The following is a 23454-nucleotide window of genomic DNA, read 5'->3' on the forward strand; positions in this document are numbered from 1 at the left end:
GGCGAGGCAGGCCATGGTAAGACACCTCAGTGGCGCACCAGGCGCGCCGAGTGCCCAGGGTACGGCAGGACGTGCCGTAAATGCGGCCGCCAAAATCATATCGAGAAGGTCTGCCTGGGTGGCCGACCACCCAGGCCCCAACCCGAGGAGACAGACGGGGTGTGTGACGAACAGCAGACGGCCGCCTCCGGGGAGCTATGCACGCTCTCCATGACCAGCTCAGGCTACGTACCACGCACGCTCCCCCTCGCCCACCACCTATACGATGACATGTGCGACAAGTGGATGAGGCGCCCATCTGACCCGCAGCCATACATTAACCTCTCACTCTCCATCAAACGGGACGATTATAAAGCGCTGGGATTCGACCTGCAGAAAAGGACTCGGTCAGTGACACTGCCTGCCATGGCTGACACGGGGTGTCAGAGCTGTCTAGTTGGCATCAGGGTCGCCAAACAGATGGGGCTGGATATGGACGACCTCATTCCCGTCTCCATGACAATGAAGGCCGCCAACAACGAGGGCATACGGATCCTCGGAGCCGCCATCATCAGATTCTCGGGCGACAGCGACGACGCCCGGAGACTCGAGTCTCGCCAGGTCACGTACGTGACAGACTCGTCAGACCGCATATTTCTCTCCCGTGCAGCCTGTGTGGATCTAGGCATGATCTCAGACAAGTTTCCGACACTAGGTGAGGTCAACCTGGCGGCCTCGGAATCATGCGACTGCCCGCGGAGAGCAGAGCCCCCGCCGATGCCAACCACACTCCCTGTGCCGCCAACAGAGGCGAACAGAGAGGCCCTACAGAAACACCTGCTCAGGCTATACGCTCAGAGCACATTCAACACATGCCCCCATCAGCCTCTGCCGAGAATGTCTGGCCCGCCCCTCCGCTTGATGCTTGATGAGGATGCAACGCCCGTCGCCTACCACACCCCCATCCCTGTGGCCATTCACTGGCAGGATGAGGTGAAAGCGGGCCTCGACCAAGACGTCCGCCTTGGCGTGCTGGAGGAAGTGCCCGTTGGCACTCCGGTGACATGGTGTCACCGCATGGTGATTTGTGCGAAGAAAAACGGGAAACCACGGCGCACCGTCGACTTCCAGGCACTCAACAAGCACGCGTTCCGCGAGACCCACCACACACAATCCCCGTTTCACCAAGCGAGACAGGTGCCCAGTGGGAAACGCAAGACTGTGTTCGACGCGTGGAATGGCTACCACAGTGTCCCCTTACACGAAGACGACCGCCACAAGACTACCTTCATCACCCCGTGGGGGCGCTACCGCTACCTCTCGGCCCCACAGGGCTACATGGCATCAGGCGACGGCTATTCACGGCGGTACGATGAGGTGGTCGCTGACATCCCCGACAAAACAAAGTGTGTGGACGACACGCTGCCGTGGGCCAACACGATTGAGGAGAGCTACTTCCAGGCCATACAGTGGCTGGACGTTTGTGGCCGGAACGGTATCATCCTCAACCCAGAAAAATTCGTCTTCAGTGCCCCAACGGTTGATTTTGCAGGCTTCACAATCTCCATGACTGACGTGCGGCCATGCTGCCGTTACCTGGAGGCGATCCGTGACTTCCCACGACCACGCAACATCACAGATGTCAGGTCATGGTTCGGACTGGTCAACCAGGTGGCCTATGCCTTCAGCCTGGCTGAAACAATGCAACCGTTCCGGAAGCTGCTGCAGAGCGGGGTGCGGTTCGAATGGTCTCTGGAGCTGGAGGACATCTTCCGCACGTCGAAGGAGAGGATTGTACAGGAGATTGAACGTGGCGTCCGTATCTTCGACAAGTCCAAACCAACGTGCCTAGCCACAGACTGGTCAAAGGAGGGCGTGGGCTATTGGCTCTTCCAGAAGCACTGCCGTTGCTTTCCAGTCAGGCCCTTCTGTTGCCCCGATGGTTGGAAGGTGACACTGGTCGGCAGCAGGTTCACGCACGCGGCGGAATCCAGGTACGCACCGGTTGAGGGGGAGGCACTCGCCGTCGCAGACGCCCTGGACAAGGCGCGCTACTTTGTGTTGGGCTGCAGGGACCTGATCATAGCTGTCGACCACAAGCCACTTTTGAAACTGCTTGGCGACAGGGCCCTTGATGACATACCCAACCCCCGCCTCCGCAACCTCAAGGAGAAAACCCTGCGCTACCGCTTCCGCATCATGCATGTCCCGGGCATGAAGAACAGAGCCGCTGATGCCATGTCACGCAGGCCGGTCGGCACTCCACTCCCGCCGCCCATGGACCTCCCGGATGATGCTGCTGCCATGGCGACCCCGTCCTCACCCTGCTCACACACAGACATCCTGTCTCTTCCACGTCGAGCTGAGCCGGCGAGGGACGATGCTGAAGACGGAGACCTAACGTGGTGCGCCGCAGGCCTTGAGTCACTACGGTCTGTCACATGGGACCGTGTCAGAGAGGCCACCAGCAGCGACAGCGCTATGCGTGCGCTAGAGGAGATGGCTGTGGACGGCTTCCCCACATCAAGGAGTATGATGCCAGAGGCCGTTCGAGACTTCCATCGGTACCGTGAGGACATCACATCCGCTGATGGAGTGGTCCTCTACAAGGACAGGGTGGTCATACCGCCCTCACTCCGGGACGAGGTGCTGAGTGCCCTGCATGCTGCTCACCAGGGCGTGTCGATGATGACTGCCCGTGCGGAATCGTCTGTATTCTGGCCCGGCATAACAGCTGACATATGCTCCACTCGGAACAGCTGCGCCCACTGTCACCGGATGGCGCCTTCACAGCCCGCTGCCCCACCGATTCCGCCCATCCCAGCTGTTTACCCCTTCCAGGCGGTGTGTTCGGACTTCTTCACGCACAGGGGCGTTCACTACCTTGTCACAGTGGACCGCTACTCGAACTGGCCCATCATCTCTCGGTCAACAGGTGGTGCTGCCGACCTCATACGCCACCTGCGTCGCATCTTTGCGACGTACGGGACGCCCGAAGAACTCGCATCAGATGGGGGCCCAGAATTCACCTCCGCCGAGACGAGGTCTTTCCTCCTGAGATGGGGCGTCCACCATCGTCTCTCATCAGTTGCCTTCCCACACAGCAACTGCCGTGCAGAGATTGGGGTGAAGACAATGAAACGGCTTATAACCGACAATACAGGCCCACAGGGCGGACTTGACACGGACGCCGTGCAGAGGGCAGTACTGCAGTACAGAAACACGCCAGACCCAGACACGAAGGTTTCCCCTGCGATGTGTGTTTTTGGTCGACCCATCCGTGACTTCATCCCAATTCCCCCAGGGAGGTACAAACCACATACGACTTGGCGTGAGACACTGATGGCGAGAGAGGAGGCCCTCCGTAAACGCCACATCCGTGCGGCTGATGCCTGGGCAGAGCACACCAAACGCCTCCCACCCCTGAGAGTGGGGGACTCGGTTCGCGTACAGAACCAGACCGGCTCATATCCCAACAAGTGGGACAGAACTGGCTTAGTTGTGGAGGTGCGCCAGCATGATCAGTACGTCATCAAGATTGATGGATCGGGCCGGGTAACACTGAGGAACAGGAGATTCCTGCGCAAGTTTCATCCAGTCCGCAATGAACTACCTCCACCCCGGTCAATAAACGACGATCTGGCATATCGTGTGGTGACACCGGCACCCGGCGTTGCCCCGCATGCACAACCTTCTGCTGTGACCGGACCCACCAATCCATCACCACTAGTACCCCCTCTGGAGCATGAGCCTGGCCCGGACGTCCCTCATGCACCATCACCAGCTCCCAAGGCTTCAGCTGCCGAGCCTGATGTGTCGTTGGCGACGGGCCCGCGACGATCCTCCAGAGAGACTGTGGTGCCTACATGGCACAAAGACTATTCCATGGGCTAGCCCCGCCTGTAGTATTCCAGCGTTCCAGCGTCATTGCCTGACTGTTGTCTTTGTTAGCCAGTTGCCTGTATTTTTTTTTTAGGCCATTTGTTCATTCTTTATTACTATCAGCCTTTAGGGTTTGTCGTTTTAAAGGCTAGGGGGGAGATAGGGAATGTTGCAACACGGACACTTTATGCTGTGGCACACGACGCAACAGGAAGTAAACACACGTTCGAGATGTGAGCCGTTACCGGCATTTAGAGTTGCTCATGACTTGTTCAGTTATTGTCATTTCGCTGCTTCTCACATTAAAGTGTGCGAACAAATGGAATGTTGTTCTTATTTACAGGTGAGGAGGCAACGATCACCACCACAGACAGAACTCTGGGTTTCCGAAACCGAGCTCCCATTTCAGGTAGACTGAGATGCCTTCAGAGAGGGAGTCGAGGCTTTTAAAGCCCCCTCTGTATCAGAACTCCAAACCAAACCACTGGGTCAGAATTTCACAGAAGATCACACAGTGTTTGGCTTAAACCAAGATTGTACGGCTTGTCTTGTTTGTTTCTCCAGGCTAACCATGTACTTATATAAAACTTTGCATGTGGATGAACACAATAGGTTGTTTGTTCTCCTCTGCAGCATTTCCTTTCTTGCTCTCTCGCCCTGTGCAAACACACAAGCTTGATAATTTGATCAGTTCGAGTTGGCTGTCTGTGTCAGAGATTCAGCAGTATCCAGATTCTTTACTCCTTAAAAGTGTATCGTTAATAGAGTAAGAAATCCTCCATCCAAAATGATTATCAAGTGCTAAATGGAACTGAAGGCAACCTTTTCATGACCATGTAATTAGCATTTTAATGTTAATGCTGTATGGAACCAATCACTTAATGTTTTGCAATGTTATAAAGGGAAACTTAATCATATGAGGCACTGATTGTTTCCAGAGAGTTTTGTTTTCTGAGAGTACGTGAGGATACGTGTCACTTTGAGACAAATGTTGGAAGTTGTTCCTGCTTGATATGAGCTTGTTGAACTTTTTTTGGGGAAAAACTCAGAAAATCCTCAGAATCATGGACAATGTAACCGTATTCAAAAAAGACCCTTTTGTATGTAATGGACGGGACAGCTGAAGAGAGACAGGAGGCTTTAGAAGGACATTGTGAGTGATGAGATGCAGCAAAGGGCAGAGATCGGACTATAGCTTCTTTGCATAATGTGGCGATATAAACCCTACAACCTCTATCCAGCACCCCCTTATTCTGTCAAAGATTTCATATGTGACAGCAGTGTTGGGGGTTAACAAGTTTCAAAGTAATCTATTAGAGTACTCAATTACTTTTTTGTAGTGAAGATTAACACTTTAGTTCTGTAAACCAAGTAATCCCTTAATAGATATTTTCATAGTCCCCACTCTGACATCCAATAATGCATTTCAACAGGTCCTGTTAGTGCATGTATGTGATTCAGGCCTGTGTGTGATTAGGTTTGAGAGGCATGTCTCTAAAATAAACCAGTATTTCCATCAGGGATTAATCAAGTATATCAAAATCAGACAAAGTACTGTATCTCCTCAAAGATGTTCTCCTCAAAGTATTCCAAGACCAAGAACATGACTTCTTTCATCAATAAAAAAAAATGCCCAGGGAATCTGTCATAGCCTCCTCCGCACTGGCAGATCGCTACTCCTCTGATTGAACACAGGCGACGTCCTCTGCAATGTTAAAACTACATAAAAATCTGTTCCAGGACTTCCAAACTTAACTTACAAAAAACCCCCCAAAAAAACCAGAGAAGAGCACAGAGTGTATGAAATCAAAATTCTTTGGGTAGTCAAATGTTTGAATGTTCTCCTGCAATGTTCTACAGTGTTACAGCCAAATTCTTGCATAGGAATGATGCCAGAGTTTGTGGGTAGATAGAAGGAGCTGATCTCCTCGTGTGTGAGCCAGAGAACTTAGGACTGAACAAAAGAAAGGGTCTCCTGCTTCTTTACTGCCGCCCCCAACGTCTCTGAGTCTACCATGGCTGTCACCCAGCATCAGCGAATGTAAAGACTGAGGCTTTTTGTGTGCCGCATCCTAGACCGATCTGGTGAATCGAAGAATGAGCGTTCCCTTAAAGGAAACTCTCATGTCACAGTGCCATGGAGAAAGAGGAGGGATGTGGGCCAGAGCTCTTTTTAGAGTAGGAAGCCCTGAGAATCCGATCAGAGCGGCTAATCTGGAGAGCGGAAGTCCTCCTGTAGAAACAGGGACGCAAAGACGCAGAACTGTACTCCAAACTTCCTCTTCAAAACACAATTGTGCAACCAACTGCCCTTGCAATGAGATGTTCCTAAAGTTTAAGTCCCTACAGGAAGTCTTGTATCTTCATGATTGCAACAATTTACACTAATATTAACAAACATCATGATATGATCATTTTTCGTGGGCAGAATATTACATTTTGTCACCACCCTCATATCATAAAACAACATGAATTCCCCTCAGGTGAAGTATGCCGTTTGGACATCAGAGAATATCATTCACTGTATCTTTAATATCGTTGGAACACTGCATGCTCGATAATGCAACTTTAAAAAGTGGACTCCAAAGGGATCGTCTGTCTTTCAGGAGCTTAGGAATCCAGACTTGATGCACAAAGTCTTTCTGAGTCCATGAACCCTTCATAAAAAACACAATACCTAAAGTCTTCTCGTGATTACTGTGTTCTGTGTTTACAACAAGAGCTGGTAGTTGGGCAGTTATTTCTTGGCCAATCAGGGACTGTGTTCCCAACTTTCCACCATTCAGAGGCTTTGTCACAGATGTATGTTAACGCTGATCCCAGAGAGTATCTCCACTGTGCATTGGGCACTATAAACTGATGTTTTGACAATAAAATGGAACATATTTATAGTCTGTACAAAAATGATATTGTTCTGAATAGTTCATTTTAACATATATTGTACAGGGGGTTGATGTTTACTTTTTTTTACTCAGCCATGTTGTGTTCCTAAAGGATAAGAGTTTGGCATTAATAGGGTTAGGACTGATATGACTGCATGAGGGAGCATTGTAGCTGTTAGCCAAGAGGCTTAAGTCCCGCCTCAGCTCCACCTGTTTGCCAGTTAGGTGTAGGTCTGTACACATTTAATGTAGCATCTTAATAAGAAAATTGGCTTAGATGCCAGCAGACGCAAAGCTTGTTCAGCCAACATTATGACTGTCGATAGAGGTTTTGTTTACACAAAGACTAAAACCTTGAAACTCCAAAACCAACATTTTAGGATGAAACAATAAAAAAAGCCACCAAAATCCCAGGTAAATGATTTGGTTGTTGGTTGGCTCTTGTGTTGCATCGTTTCATAAGACTTGCCCACCTTCTGAGGCGAGCGCTATGTCAAAATGATCTCTGACCCAAATTCTTCTTCTGAGCCCTCCTCAGCTCTGTGCTTCCTCAGGTTTCTGTGAGCTGCTGAGAGAGGGATATAAAGGAGCTGATAGCGTGGTGTTGAGAACAGCTTGAAGGCATGAAGAGCTAATTCAGCATGGACTTAAGCATGTCGCTGTGCTGAGGCCTTGGTAGCTTGTAATCTCCCCTCACATGGCCTGGAACACAACCATGACAATTCCTGCCTTTCTCCGCTGTTGCCTCTCCTTTCCCCCTTACATTTCAATGTGTTCTTCCCTCCCATAAGCACACAAGCTATACATCATCAGCGTTGAAACAAAAGACAAGCTTTGTCTTCTCTGGCTTGCAAAAACTTCTGGGAATTTTGAGTGAGATGCACCAGTTGCTGCATTATTCAAATATGTCGCTTTCTCCCACATAGTTTTAGACTGACAAGATGTACTTCACTACCAGCAGCACATTCACAGACGAGGCTGATGATTGAGGCTGCAAAGCTGGAATGTACACCATGTTTATTACCTTGTTGCTTAAGCAAGAGGGAGATTTCAACCTGACAAAGTCATGCAAGGTGTTAGCAGAGATACAAACACCATGTCTGTCTTTTAGATATGGCTGGTACTTCAAAATGACAGGGTTCCTGTTTACCAGGAGGAATGAGCTCAGCTGCATTTCTGACGGACTGGAAAGGAGCCAAAGAGGGATGATGACAGGCACACGGTGATGATATCAGCGCCTTCCAATCTGCTTCTGCATACCACAAGATATCGGACATGCTTGTGGTACTGCTGTATACAGTTTATCTACCCGAGATAGCAGGCTTAATCAAACAGGTCGAGACCGGCCCTGAAAAAGAGCGGTTTAGGTATTTATCGACCTTGTTCTAAGAGGTTTCACATTGAGGGAAAGGTTTGTTGAAATTTAACTCCAGACACCACAGTGCTAAGCCAAATGGATCAATGTGCTGTATCTTTTAAACCTAGAGAAGACATTACCAGAGAGTATACAATGGGCTTGTTCACTGCCCACTGTTTAACCGAAAACAGTTCTCTTTGGTTTAATGGTTTACAAGCATGGTTTCTGTTTTTCCCACAGTGAGGCATTAAAAGGACAAACAGAAGAGTTTAAGAAAAACGTAGAGGACACACACACACATACACACACACACACACACACACACACACACACACACACACACACACAAACACATAAAAATCACATCCTGTCAGCAGCCTAATCTACTTTATTACTGCTTTTTCACCTGGAGGCGAGCTCGGGGCATAAAAGTGAGTCACACTCAGCAAGACTTTGGGACAACAGGAGTCAGGACTGACAAAAACAAAAACAAAATAAACAACCCCCTCCCCCCCATACTTCTGCAGCCCCCTTTTCCCTACACTACTTCACAACCCCAAACTGCATAACACACATCAAGCTGCCAAAATACTTTAATGTGAACTCTTTCTCACTGCTTTGATGTTATTCAATGTCATTGGTTTTATTCCGGTCAATAAAACCAATAAAAAAGAAGAACAATGTATGATTAACTGTCTGTTTTTCAAGCTCCTTCTATCTGTCATCGATTTGTTTTTTTTGTCTTTCCCCCCAACTGTGCTTCACTCTCTGTTCCCACCAGCAGTGAATCTTCTGACAGGTGAAGGGTGAGAGCTGAACCTGCCTCCTTTCAGCTGCAATGACACAGAAAATAACAACCTGGCAGCAAGTGATTAAGCAACTGGAATAACAAGAAGAGGGCAAACGCACCCTTCTTGGAAGAGATTAATTTCTGTGGGAAATTTAATTGTATGTTTGAGTGTGTAGTTTTTTTTTTTTTTTTTTTCAAGAGTAGATGTTTTTCCCACTAAGTCCTTGTTGCGTTATATAAAACCATCCATGCCGACTTTGTCTGTGGCTCCAACTCTATAATCTTCATTATTTTGTCTTTAGAATTTCACAGATAGTAAAAACATCATTGCAATTCCCTGAAGCCCAAGGTGTCATTCTTATGAGGCTCGTTGTTTTGTCTTGTCCACATTTCACTAACACTAAACATTCCTTTTACAAAGTTGTGTGGCAGAAAATATCTCTAAACTTTAACGCATTATAAGCTGCAACCAGCCTTTATTCAGGTTCTTTTTTGTTTCTTCTTCTGTTGTTTAATTATTATTTGGTGCTTAAGTTAAGTATGCAATGCTGCAAAATGACTTTAATAAAGAACATTAACGTTTTGTTTTTAAACAAAACACTACTAATTACTCAAATGAGAAAGAAATAGTTGTGATTTCCTTTGACCTGCTGTTACCTGCAACATTTACCCAATTCAACAGGCAGTAAACTTCAGAATGACATTTTTGATTTGGTCAACAATAGCACACATCATATCTGATCTTTTCTTTTGAAGTGATGTTGAAATGGTGAAATGAATGAATGAATGAAAAATATGTTTTTCTTTGCTTGAAAGTTTTCTTCATGTGATGCAAAAAGCGTCATATTGCATCACATGAAGAAAACTTCCAGGCACAGAAAAACATATTTTTCTCGTCTCAGGGCAAAATGAGGGCTGGATTCACGACCATTCAACACTACTACCATGTTTCTAATGATACAAAGCTTCATGTAAATGGGTGAAGTATCCCTTTAAAGCAGGGGTGTCCAAAGTGTGGCCCGGGGGCCATTTGTGGCCCTTGACTTCAAATCGAAGAATCAGAAGATTTTGGCCCCAGGCCTCATCAGATGGCTTTCATTCTTTTTTTCTTTTTCATGTTAGCGAGGGAGACCTATAAAAGCCTGACTATTCTTTCCAAAAAATGAGAACACAACAGTTTCCCACTGCAATTAGTTATTGTGTATTTACATTATTTTTTGAAGAGGTCAAAATACAAAAAGTTCCTTCTAATATTTAAAAAACAAAAACAAAAAAACCCTGTGGCCCGTGAGCGATTCTAACGCGACAATTTTGGCCCGCAAGAAAAAAAGTTTGGACACCACTGCTTTAAAGCCACTGTGAGGCATTTTTAACTGGTTATGAAACAGTCTGAAATGAATTAGCAAGCCTCTGTATGAGATACAACTGCAAACTCCACAGTCAGAAAGAAGACAGTCTTTTTCAGTGTAGTACTTTTTAATGCCTGTAACTGTTATTACTTGATAGGTGTCATATTATGTGATTAACAGCACACTGAAGAAACAGCACAACACATTCTGAATTAGTGCTACATTAACTGAAGATCCGTAAAGAGATACCATGAACCTCTTTGTCCACAAGAGGCATCAAAGTTCATCAAAGGAGCTTCAATATTCACATATTGATTTGAATGTGATGTTGCAACAGCAGATATATTTTTTGTCCTTTCACATATTCTTCTTTCATGTCGAAACCTCTTGTTTTATAATACCCACAAAGGAACTGTAAAATGTTGGTGATGTCATCTTAAACAGGCTCTTCTGATGGTCCAAATCTCAAAGGAAATTGTTTTTCAGACTTCATTTTTGCTTATATGATTCAGATTGTGGAAACAACATGTCATCTGACATTAAACTGTGCACACTGTTTTAATATAAATACTAGTGTTGTAGAACTCAAAATCGGTCTTGGTTTCAACACCGTTTCGAGACCACTTAACTTTGAAGTCAACTTCCTTGAACGTGCACACATGCCTGGCTGATAATCTGAATCTAATACCTAAAAGGTCACTCCCCGTGAACAGCTACAGCCCAAGCCTAATTCCAAAAAAAAAAAAAAAAAAAGACAGGTGTGCAAAACTGGCAAGTGTGCAATTAAAAATAAGTTTCACAATGCTTCTGGGTAAGAAGATTCATCCTGACATGTTGTATACCAAAACCTTTTTCACCTCTCAGTGATGTTAACCCAACACAATGGGAAGTTTATGTAAAATTCTTAGATGAGAATTTGTATTCCAGATTTTTCTGACACCACATGAATGCATCATGATGCTAGCGGTGGTAATTGCAAACTAAAACCTGTACTCTCAAGCAGATAGGCTGCAAAGCTCTGGTAAACTCATGTGTTGATTATTTTTCCACTTCAATTTCTTACTAGACAGTAGTGTCTTGGGTTCAAAATACACGCTGACTCAAGTGGAGGCACAAGTCTTTGTGCAGACAACATCCTATCCTATTTGCTCACATGTTTACAACCTACCAAAAATCTCACCTCGATCTAATCTCTTATAGTTTTTTTCCAGGTTTGTTTATCCTGAAGACATGATAATATTAGTTGTCTTTAACTGGAAACAGATTCTGACGTGTCTTGTCAAACGAGAGAGAATCTCAACGAGTTGGCTGTGTAGTTCCCAGACATCATTGAGAAACCCTTACAGGTGTAACGTTGCTGTTTTTGTGCAGGTGTCATTGTGATGATGGCTCATCAGACATCATGTTGTGACACGCTTTGAGGTTCTGTTGCCTCATCAGGAAGAACAACTGCAAGACAGCCTGAAAATGTAAAAAGGTCTATACCATTGCACACACTCAGCAGACAAACATCTCGCTTATAGACTAGGCAACACAAACAATATTACAGTCACTCAATTTACAAGACTGGGATATTTTTAAACAGATTGCCAGATCAAATAAAACACAAGATCCATCTGCAGTTAATAGGCTATGGCCCTTTGACTCTGCCTCGCCCCGAATCTCAGATCAGAAATAAATAAAGACACGTCGGTCACTGGGCAGTGATTTTAAGAAACCAGAGAGGAAAAGTAGCAGTTACAAACTGTGCTGGTTTTCCTCGTCAGACGGGTTTTTTTCCTCTGCCAAACGTCTTGTTCCATTAGGAAACATAACTCAGGATCCCTGACTTGAGTGATGAGTACTTTATGTTTACAGATGCACCCACAGGTAACGGACCCAGTCCCTCTGCAAGTCCCTGCAGCTCCAGTCTCAGGGACTTGAAGGAGCTTGCAGGAGTGCTGACCTCAAACTTTTGAGTTATACAATCATTGATCCGTTGTCAGAGTAATGCAATAAATTGGTAATTATTATTTGCTTTGGATTTACTAACGTGGCTGTTTGACCTGACGTCTGTCTGGAAGGCATGGTGTGGTTTTTACTGCATGTGGTTTTCCAGATTCCCAATCATGACATGCAGAATATGTTTGACCAACTTGTTGCCACTGTGAAATTATTTTAGGATCTGCAAGATCATTCTGTCACATGAAATAATAATAAGTGACATTTATGAATGAAAAACAATGTATTAGACTTATGTTACTGCCCTCTAACGTTTTCCCCATAGAAAAGGTGAGGATGCAAAGCCCTTGTTATTCTCGATGTAGATGCTTGACTTTAATGTGTACTTCAGGTGAAGTCAGAACTTCCGATTGTTGTGAGGTCACTCATCTTAATATCTAAAATACAGTAAACGGAGGGAAATGTTTCTATTTTGATCTTAAAAACATGCTCAATAACTAGTCTAATATATCGATGCTTTCTTTGTTATTTAGACCTATTTAGTTCTTGTCTTCAACTTTTTTTTTAATCGTAGTCACAAGTAATCGTTCCACTGTCATTTTAAAAGAGAACACGTTTTTGTATTTCAAGTAAACTTTAAAAAATAAATTGATTGATTGGAATGTAATACAACAAATAGGCTTATTATCACAAACACAAAAACACAACACACAAACACTACAACATCATATCTTTTTACTATAATTCATTTCGTATTTTTTCTTGCATTATTTACATTTTATTTAATGCAACTGTAAGGGTACTGCAAATAAATAAACTCGTTCATTTGTTAATTTAAAATCGTTTCGATTTCTAGACAGCAAAAGTATAGCAGGCTACTATTGCATGAAATGGATCGTTTCTCGCAGTGAAGCTCTGAGGTCGGAGCCTCAGCAGAGCCCTTGAATGCAGCATATGTGATGAACCACAGTGGATGGGGTGTGACGTTTGTGAGCAATCAGGGCTGCAGAGAGAGAGAGAGAGCGCTGAACTCAGTCCTCATTTCACGGCGGTGTGTCACCACTGGACGCTAACGAAACACTTTGAATAAGAGCGTGTTGTTTTTCTGAACCTTCCGCGGAATCACAGAGAGACTCCTGGGGAGCAGCTCGGAGCAGGACCGGGGGGCTTCATGGAAACGCTATGTAACTGGAAATACGGTGGCGGGACTTGTTCATAGTTTCTCTCGAGAGGAGGCGAAGAAGTGAGCTGTGTGATAAACATGCTCAGCCCGGTGCTGGCCTCCCTGCTGCCTCTTCTCCTGATCTGTCGGATTTCTTTCTGCCAGTATTCAAGCGACCAGTGCAGCTGGAAGGGCAGGTGAGATTATCGGAGCTGTTTTATCACATGTGAACTTTAGATGGCAGTTTGAAATAATAAGAAAAAAAAGTTATATATAAAGAAAGGTGTAGGAACCTGTGTGACCGAAACCCGAAACTCCAAGACCGCGGTGACGTCACAGCAGGCATCGCAGTTCAACGAAGAAGAAATTTAAATTAAAAAAAAATGTCCATTATGGAAAATATTTATTTTGTCCATTAAGTAAGCAATAGGCCTTCATCGTTTTTATTTAAATCACATTCAATTTAAAATGCAGAACTTTCACAGACACGTGAGTTTTTTTGCTGAATGTATTACATTTAACAAAAATAGTGTGATCTGAATAAGATCAGATTCACCTAAATATTGAATAAAGTGCTCACTTTAAGACCTATTTAAAAATTAAAGTGCTGCACAATAATGAAGTCATCATGTAATGATGTACTAATTGTTTTAAAATAAATACATTTTCTAGGTTCAATATTCCCACTCATCACACAAAACACTGACCGAGGCTGTTCATGGTCTTCATCAATGTCGGTTTTTTCAGTCAATGGTTCAATGTTTCCGAATATACTCTATGTAACAGATTCTAAATCCTCAGGCAGAATCTAGAACTGGAAAATGTCACCTCCCATCACACATCTGAAGTCTGTTTTGCACTTGATAGAAGTTGTGCCTCAAATAGTGCGGTTTGTTTTCATCCTCCAGTAAGTCAGGAGGGGTGGAATATGCTCAGCGCTTTGAGCTCTGCACCAATAATCTGTTGTTCATTAGTGAGACTCTTGACTAATCTGCCTGTAATTGCATGCAGAAGTGATGGAGCTAAAGAGGACTTAATTAAAGGCGTGCTGAGGAGAGCCTGGTTATGAGGCTTCAGCTACACATGCTCAGCATGTGCGGCGGTGCAGCTTCAGATCTGTGGCGAATTTGAATTTCAGCATCTCATTTTCAGGATACTGGGCGTTTCTCCTCCGGGGAGTCAAACCACTAGCTTGGCATGATGCACGCTGGTAGACTGCTGATGGCTTCCTGCCTCTGACTTTGCCACAGAATGACTGACGGAACGCAGTTTTCAAACCCTGACCAGGCATTAAGTTCTGGAGGGAGTCATTTGGTCACGCTGGCGCCACAGTCCGGAGTGCTGCCCGGACAAGTCTCTTCCAGTCTCTTTGGTGGCATGAAAGCAAGGGGAGGGTCGGTGCGTGACCTGCATTTGCACTTCCATGCAGCAGGCCCGGCTACTGTTGCTGCCGTTGTCTGCCCAGAAGCCCCTGTGTCCCTCCATTCATCCACTCCTGCTTCCAAAGTCTTCCCAAAGGCAGTCTGCCAGCGGTGCATTTTGCCAAAGCTCTGAGGAACAATGTGGTTTGATGGGGGGCCGGGGGGGGGGGGGGTGGGGGTAGTGTGTGTTGGATCTGAGGTCATTTTGGCTGCTCCGGCTCGTGACTGGTCATGCAGCCAGCCTTGCGCGCAGACTGCTCTTAATGCCTGAGGAGGAATGTGGTCTAATATCCTCCCAGTTTGCCAGAGGTCTTCCCCTCGGTCAGTTAACTAGAACTATAAACAAGCAGAGAATCATTCATAGAACACTGAATCATCTCTTTATGCTGTTATATTAAAAAGGGTTCAGTGTAAGTTTAACCGATAAATATAGAAAATAAAGGTGTCTTTCAACTGATTCTTAAAAAAAACCACATTTTGCTCTGGTTGAGTCCGGCTGACATCTTTCCCTTTCTTTTCTCCCAGCGGTCTAACTCACGAAGGCCACGCCAGGGACGTGGAACAGGTCTACTTGCGTTGCTCCCAAGGCTCTCTGGAGTGGCTTTATCCCACGGGGGCCATCATCGTTAATCTCAGACCCAACACGGTCTCGCCAGCCGCCGCCCGCCTCTCCGTCTGCATTAAACCCTCGGCAGACTCCATGGGCACAAACATCTACCTGGACCGTAACGGCAAGCTGCGGTTACTGCTGCGTGAACAGGACCAGACTCGGGGCAAAGTGCAGTGCTTCAGCATCCAGGAGGGGGCGCTGTTCATCGAAGCCATCCCGCACTTGGACATCAGCCGCAGGATAACGGCGTTTCAGTACGAGCTGGTCAGTGACAGGCTGGGACCGGAGTCACGCTCACTGAATGGTAAGAAATATTAGTTTTTTCTCTTTTTCAATGAAATATGACAGGAGAAACCGACAGAGCTTCGCCGTGCTTTGACCTTTGAGTCCTCATGGAAAGGTTCTGCAGACTTGACTGTGATTGATTCCCTCTGGAGCTGGCTTCCTTTGTGCTGTCTGTGATATTTGCCCTGCACTGAATACAGCCATCTACTGGTGGAAACTATTATCAAGTTTGACTTTAATAGTAGGAAACTCCACAAGGAAGCCAAAGTCCGTTTCTTTGAGAGCATTGAATGTACATTTTGGTTTGAGGAAAATTTCCTGTCAAGCCGTCGATTTTTAAAATCGTTATCGAATTCTTTATTTCGAGGATAAACTGTTCATATTTCAGCTCATGGAGCTCACCCCATCCACTTTTGATTTACTTTTCTCCGAGCTGGAATGGATTTTGTATTTATTTCTTTTTGTTGGATGGCCTTGTGTGTGGAGGGGCACAGCCAAACAGAGAGAGGCCCTCGGTTGGAAAAACAGCCGTCTATTTTCACGCCGCGTACCTGCCAATCCTGCAAAAGCGTCAAGCCGCGTAACAGTGCGTGCAATTGTGTTTTTTCTTTTCTTTTTTCCACCAAAAACAAAACATGAGCAGTATCAGGCTCACATCTGTTTTCAGGACACTCCTGGTTCACATTTCCACATCCTGCGTCATTATCTGGCACAGCGGAGTGAAAGAGAGGGAGAGGGGTTAAAAGTAGAGAGGAGCAAGCGTGGAGTTGTTTTGACCGCATGAGCGTGCTCGCCTCAGCGCTGTCGTGTAATCTGCTTCTGTGATGCGGCCTGAGATAGCTAACCGGGGATGATTCACAAAGACAGTGGTCTCGTGTCATCTGAAAGCCCGGGCTCTCCGATTGATTGCTTCTTCTCATCTTTTTTTTTTTTTTTTTCTTCCTCTTCTCTCTGACCCGCTGTGCTGGGATTGAGTTGCTCACCGTCGAGCTGGAGCGCGTCTCCGACCAGATGTTGGGAGGACCCTCTTACAGCATGCATTTCCCCCCACCTCCACTCCCTCGCCTTGCCTTTCAGCTCACTTAAATTATACACCTCTTTCTTCCTCTCTGTCTCCCTATTTCCTGCTTCTTCATTTCTTTTTTGGCCCTATTTATCATTCTCGTATATTTTCCTTCTCATTCCTCTCCCCTTCATACATCTTCCCTTTCTCCTCCTGTCTGTTTGAAGTGGGTTTGGTCTGTGCCGAGCAGCATTAGCAAGTTGTGCTCCATTACAGAGGAATGCACCAGGGCCCAGATGTTGCAGGGACGCCGTGTCGTGCCCCTCCTCTCTCCCCACGCATCCCATCCCTCATCCCTCCCGGCCTCTGTGAAGTGGTTCTGATCAGAGCCGGGCTGCATGTGCACGGGCCAGAGAGAGAGAGAGAGAGATGCTGACTCGGCTCTCAGCCCATTCCTGTGGTTCCTTTGACATGTGAGCCCTGCTCTGCTTCGGAGAAAAGACAAACCCAGCCCTGCTCTGTCTGACGCTCCAGCAGCACCGAGGCTGACTTCAAAAGGGGGCCTTTGCACTCCGCTCGGGGGCCCGCGGGGCGAGGTCGGCCGCTCTGAAGTCTCCCAACCCTCCAGCTGTTCGTAAGCCGTCCAAGCTCGTGGCTCTTTGACCTCTGATCCCTCCAGCACCTCGTGTTGCTACACAAGCTGACCCAGGACCTGCTTACCCCTCAGCCTCTGACACTCAGCTTCAGGCTAAACAGCTAAATATAATCTATAGCGTCACTCCTTCACAGAGACAGAGGACACACTTTGTTTTAGGACTTAATTCAAGCTCCATTTTAAACGACATTAAAGCTCCTGTGAGGAGTTTGTAGCTGGTTATAAAAGAGACAGAAACTAACGTTGATGTCTCTCTGTATGACCTAAAAAAAAAAGCAAATCAGACCATCTTTGAGGAGATGGAGTTTTTCATAGAATTCTTTGATAGGCCTGTCACTCCTGCTGCAGGGTAGGAGTCCGATGAGTCAGTTAACAGCCTGCTCCAGAAACACTCTTTTTCCACGTCAAAGATTGATTATAAGTTTCATTCACTTACACGCGCACAGATAGCAATGCGGTACATTTTCTCGATTTGTCCACAACAGTTGCCAAAGTGGACACAACCTCCTGCGGGGGCTTTACATTGTTGTTGTTGTTGTTGTTGTTGTTGTTGTTGTTGTTGCGTTTAGTGTTTGGACTTTAAAAAAAACAAAAAAAAAAAACAAGTCTTGTTTCCATTGCACCGATTTCACCTGAGTTGACAGTTCCCATCATCCTCTTGTTATTTTATTGGTTGCCTCTCCACTAACCCCGCTCTGCTGACTTGACAACCCTTCTTCTACACCCCCCCCCCCTTCCCTCCCCACCTGGCCTTGTGTGCCACACTCCCTCCGAGCAGAACCACCGCAGATCTCGGGCTAATAAAGGGCGTGCTGGTCTGGCCCAGCCGCAGGACCACCTGAGTCAACTAATCATCGACTTGACTGCCCTCATTTAGGGCCCTTTCTCCCGTTATAAAACAGTCAGGGGGCAGGCAGAGTGGGCTGCTGCTTGCCTCCAGTCAAAGGTGAAATATAGCCTGAAGTGGGCTGTGCTTATTTCACTTCTATTTAACAGCCAATTAGTGTGACCATATAGTCCAAAACAGGGAATAATACCATGCTAGGTTTTTTTTCGTGTCTTGCTCCTCTCTGACATGGTGTCAACTTTTAGAAATCTGTAGTGGTTGTTGAAAGCTTTGCTCACAGTTTCAGACCCAGCAGGCCTGCTCAAGTGCTAACAGAGCTGAGGTCAGAGATGTGGCCTGTCTTCGCGTGTCCCTCTCTCTCTCCCCCTCCTTTTATCCATTTCATCTGCTTCTTGTTTGTCATGGCGTGTTATGGGGTTCCTCTCATGGTGGGGAATCTAACTAAACTGCCCCCCTGACATTAAACGCTCATCAGAATTGCTTATATAGGAGATTATTTTAGCCAGCAGCAGCAGCAGCAGCAGCATGCCCGGCAGCTCTGCTTGGTGCTGAAACCCCAAAGCTCACGACAGCTGAATCGCGCCGCCGGCTTTCGCAAATAAATAATCATCTGTGGGGAGGGAAATGACTGTGACCCCAAATGGGATCGTTTGTCTGTGTATGTGTGGCTGGCTCCACACTTTTCTGTTTGTGTAAGAGGTACTTAACGGAAAGTTGTTGAAAAGTCAACAAGAGTTATATCCTTGTGTTCTGTTAGACTATGAGTGACAAAGAAATGTATGTGCAGTGTATGTGGCACTTTTCACAATTCTAGCTCCACACTCAGCTTCTCTCTTTCTTATTTCCACACAGCACCCTGTCAGCCCTGCAGTGACGCTGAGATGCTCCTGGCAGTGTGCACCAATGACTTTGGTAAGTGAAAACTCTTGCAAAATATTTTTTTTATCTGCTGTATGGCGTGCAGAAATGTACCACTGATAAACATCAATCTGTGTTGTATGCAAAACAGCAATTACCAGAATCTAATCTCTCTCTCTCTCTCTCTCTCTCTCTCTCTCTCTCTCTCTCTGATTTTTCAGTGGCACGCGGCAGCATTAAGAATGTGGAGCAAGAGGAGGAGCACTCGTCTGTCACTGTGGAGATCAGCCGCCTCTACAGACAGAAGACCCAGGTCTTTGCATCGGGGGGCGTGAGGGTACGGAGGTGGACTGGACACATCAAGATGCCCCTCAAGTGTGGGGTGAGGTCTGGGGACGGGGAGTTCCTCTTCACAGGGATGGTGAGATTTGGGGAGGCCTGGATGGGCTGTGCTCCTCGCTACAAAGACTTCCTGCGGCTGTATCATGAGGCACAGCAGCAGGGGACCAACCCCTGCCAGGTGGACACTGTCTGAGTATGTTACCTGCACTGCTTGGAGATACGACAAGTCCTGAACAGATGAGCAGAACCACGTTTTCTTGGTAAAGAGAGGGACTGATCGACAGACTGGCCCAGTGGCAGACATTGAGTCATTCTCCTCTCCTGCTGTCTCGTGACTTTTGGGAGGGAAAAAAATGGAGCCCCTGAATGTTGCCAAGCAGCATGCTGGATGGACTCTCTTAAAAGCGATGCAACGTGGAATGTGTTCAGACTGCTGTTCTCGCAGACGTGGAACTCCAAGATCTTAAATGTAGCAAACCCCAATTGGTTTTTATGTGTATAAAATGTGAATGAACATTGTATATTTTGAAAGTCTTTGTGCTTTGTAAAAAAAAAAAAAAAGCTTGATGTACAGTTCTGAAGTTATTTGTTCTGACAGAAATGGATAATGTGAAAGTCTTTTATTTCTATTTTGTTTAAAAAATGAATTACAGTTGAATCCCTGAATTATTTTGTTTTTTAGGTTTTACAATTGTTTAAAAAAACAAACCAAAAAAAGTTTTATTTGCCTTTGAGAATAAAAGCTTTTATTTCTTGAGAAGTGTCCTTGTCTGTTGTGTTACACACAAACTATAATGATTGAAAACCTTCATTGGCCCAAGTCTAACTTGTGCACACAGTTGTTCTAATAAAAATGTTGTTACTTTAGCTAGCTAGTGCAAGCTGCTAGCTGCTAGTGTTTGGCACCTGTCTGTCCAACATAAAAAAGGCCAACTCCATGTCCGTGGGTGAGAGCCAATCTGAGTTGAACCCTCGTATGGGAACAACTTTTATCCGTGTGAGGTTTGCCTTGCAATGATTTTTTTTTTCCTACTTCCTCTGGCCCCCTGAATCTGCAATATTTGCTGGTTTGAATGGCGTCCCATCGCTGAATTGTATCCATTCCCATACTCAACTGCATGCTGTCATTGGCTTATGGTGGTAACACATCCACTCCTCACCCAGAAACATCTGAAGTCAACCAACACAACACCAAACATCAGACAGAGGACGAGGTAGGACGTCTGCAGACAGTGTTGTGGACCAAACAGACAAGGTAAGCGAACACAGGTTTAAGGTTAAACAACCAGGTTTTCTTTATTCCAAAATTGTGTTTAACAAAGGCCAAAAAAAATAAAAAAATCAACTCTGTCAGAGTATATAAGTAGAGGACTTGCAGTTCTAAATAACATAACTCTACTGAAAGTTTATGCTAACTGAACAGAATGTGAACTCAACTAACAGACCTGACAAAATGAGAACTGAGGGGGATATTTGAAGCCGCTGACCAAACCAAAACCAACACACAGGGGAGAACGATACACAAAATAACTAAAAGCCAACGCCAAGGAACTCTGATCCCCCCTCTTGATACCTGAGCACTTGGTACAGTCCTTTTCCACAAATTCAAGCTCCACCCTCAGCCTCGTCCTTTGTTCCAACCAGGAAGGAAAGAACACCAGCCAGGTAACTCAAAAGATAAGAGAAATGAATTATTATTATAACTTCACTTGGTAAACAAACAATGACCAACTAAATTCACTGTGTACTTAAATTAAAAGTGTTAATAAACAAATGCTAAGCCAAACAAATAGCCTGTGTCATTCTTGTAAATGGTTGCAAATAAAAACGTGAGTGTTAGTTGTGCGGCCTACAGCCTTTCAGTGTGTAGCTGTGTCCATCACACACAGTCACCACTACACATGTATAAAAGCCCATAAGTGATGACAGTGGCATTACTTCTGTTTTGAAGAAAAAGCTCCAGACTTTCTTTATTGAACTTCACTGACTTGAATGGGTTTTGCAGTAAACGCACCATTATAGGACGACATCTGTGCCATCAGGCAGTTTATTACATCCTGCCCCAGGAACCAAGTGTGGTTATGATACAACATGTGAATAAATATTGTATCGTGTGTGAGGACGGAGCAGTAGGAATGTGTTCTTTAAGAAAATGAATCACCAGGGTAACGTATAAGATTTTATAGTGACAATAGGACTACGAGCTGTAATATGTTTCTTATTTTATCGACCTTGTTGCTTGCTTCTGTGCTGTAAATAGGTGTGCCAGTCAAAGAAGCCGATTGGCCTATCAATTTCCTGCTCCAACCAATGAAATGCTGTGGAGATGTGTTTCCCAGTAGGGCAGGAAGATCCTTGTGGCACAGGGGGAACCATTTCTTCCTGCATAACTAACCATCCACGCCACATTTACTTTGTCAATCTGTTTGGTGTTAGAACCGGGCGAATCGCAAATTCTTTAAACCGTGTGTTCTCATGGTTTTGGTAAATTAGAGAGGTAAGTTGGTGGTTCTTTGTTCTACTTGATTTATCAAGATTAGTTCACTTCACCAGTTAGCCTCTGTTTTGTTGTTTATGTTTGGACAACGATCATATTGTCATAAATATGTCACTGTCAATTATCTAGTTGTTAAAAAATAAGTAACGCTATGGTTGAAAATTTAACCTGTTCTATGTGGCTGCTTGGGAAGGGATTTTGACTTTTGTTCACATTGGGCCTTAGCTTAAACGGGGCATAGCAGACAAATTGGAAATTTGGTGGAGGAGGGGAAAATGTCTGGGGCTTTTTTTGTCAGAGTTTGTGAAGGGAATATCACTTCCAGTAATGCTCCAGGATCTGAAGTAAAGGAATATGGTTCCTTTAACTATCGTGGCAACAGTTTTTGGAAGGCCTTTTTTTTTCCATCAAGACTTCACCTCTGTACACAAAGTAAAACCAAAAGGATATATGGGACAGGTTTCTGACCTCAATCCCATTGAAAACTTTTGGAAGAATTAGAACGCCGGTTGCATGCCAGACTCTTGTCAAACACAACGCTCTTCTGGCTGAATGGTAAAAAAATCCCACAGACCCACTCAAAAAAATCTTGTGGAAAGCTTTTCCGAGAAGACTTGCCCCCCCTTTTTTTAACCACAAAATGCTGTTCAACTCAATTAACTACCATTAGATTTGCAAAGGGAATACTAACATGCTAATATAGATGTGATGGACAGGTGCCTGCTGACATTTAAGTCTAACAGTCAGTCATTAAAACTGTATAAAGACAGTGAAATGTTGGCTGCTTCAACATGAGCTTCATCTACATCTAATATGTACAGTATTTTCAAGCAAAATATGAATTGCTTGTAGTTTCTCTGAATGTACTTCTTTTCTGACCTGAATACTTACTTATATAGATTTTACACCAAACAGACATTTAAAGCTTTGAGAAAACGGGATATGCACGCTTTTACTTCTTGTTTACATTTTACTCAAGACAAGTAAATCATTGATTTAGAAAATTGCTGTATTTTCAGCTGCTTTATAATAACACTGTATATCCAGAGTTTATATTTGACCTTTTGGATTCGAAGGTAATGGGTTTCAGATAAGATATAATATTCACAGTGGTGCTTACAGGTTATTTTCTCTATATTCTCTATTGAAATAAAAACCTTACTCATATGATGTGCATTAGCCGCTCCGAGGTTCACCTCAGCCTTGAGCCGGTCCTGTCTGCCAGAGGTACAGAGAGATTGATATCAGAGAGCTGGAGTGGATTCCTCTGCGCTGGTTCCTGTGGTGATGGGGGTGGCTGTGTGTCAAGGTCAATGTGAAAGGCCTCTTTGTTCCAGCGCAGCAGCCTGGTATGAGGGAGACAACTGAAGACAGACCTGAATACAGCCCAGTGACTGGGCACGCAGCAGAGAGAAGCACTCTCTGACCACACTCCAAATTTTGATTGGCGTCTACAGTTCTGCTCGGGCTCCCTGTTTAAATGAAAGCTTTTTTTTGTTGTTTTTTATTTTCATCACCTCAAATAAAACACAAGGAAGGGATCAGTTTATTTGAGCTCTTTGCTGTCTCACCCCGCCGCATGATGAATCTGCCA

General features: G+C 45.3%; 1 protein-coding gene and 1 long non-coding RNA gene across 2 annotated transcripts; one reads left to right on the forward strand and one right to left on the reverse strand.

The window, feature by feature from the left end:
- Positions 1–13119: 13119 nt before the first annotated feature.
- Positions 13120–20123, forward strand: metrnla (meteorin like, glial cell differentiation regulator a). Its single transcript, XM_079365361.1, has 4 exons — positions 13120–13539; positions 15289–15677; positions 19016–19075; positions 19243–20123. The coding sequence occupies exons 1-4, from the start codon at positions 13442–13444 to the stop codon at positions 19554–19556; spliced, it is 861 nt and encodes a 286-aa protein (XP_079221487.1). The 5' UTR covers positions 13120–13441; the 3' UTR covers positions 19557–20123.
- A 203-nt stretch (positions 20124–20326) lies between these two features.
- Positions 20327–23093, reverse strand: LOC306837620. Its single transcript, XR_013780982.1, has 3 exons — positions 23023–23093; positions 20937–21032; positions 20327–20533 (listed from the first exon to the last, which is right to left on the reverse strand). It is a non-coding gene; the product is annotated as an uncharacterized lncRNA (long non-coding RNA).
- Positions 23094–23454: the final 361 nt, after the last annotated feature.

Source organism: Symphodus melops, assembly GCF_947650265.1.
Source record: "Symphodus melops genome assembly, chromosome: 17".
In the NCBI taxonomy this organism is placed as follows: Eukaryota; Metazoa; Chordata; class Actinopteri; order Labriformes; family Labridae; genus Symphodus; species Symphodus melops.

Excerpts from the sequence above, each read along its gene's own strand:
- metrnla (XM_079365361.1), top strand. The coding sequence starts at position 13,442 with ATGCTCAGCCCGGTGCTGGCCTCCCTGCTGCCTCTTCTCCTGATCTGT. Across the intron at positions 15,678-19,015 it reads GGAGTCACGCTCACTGAATG|CACCCTGTCAGCCCTGCAGT; the intron begins GTAAGAAATATT and ends ATTTCCACACAG. Across the intron at positions 19,076-19,242 it reads AGTGTGCACCAATGACTTTG|TGGCACGCGGCAGCATTAAG; the intron begins GTAAGTGAAAAC and ends CTGATTTTTCAG.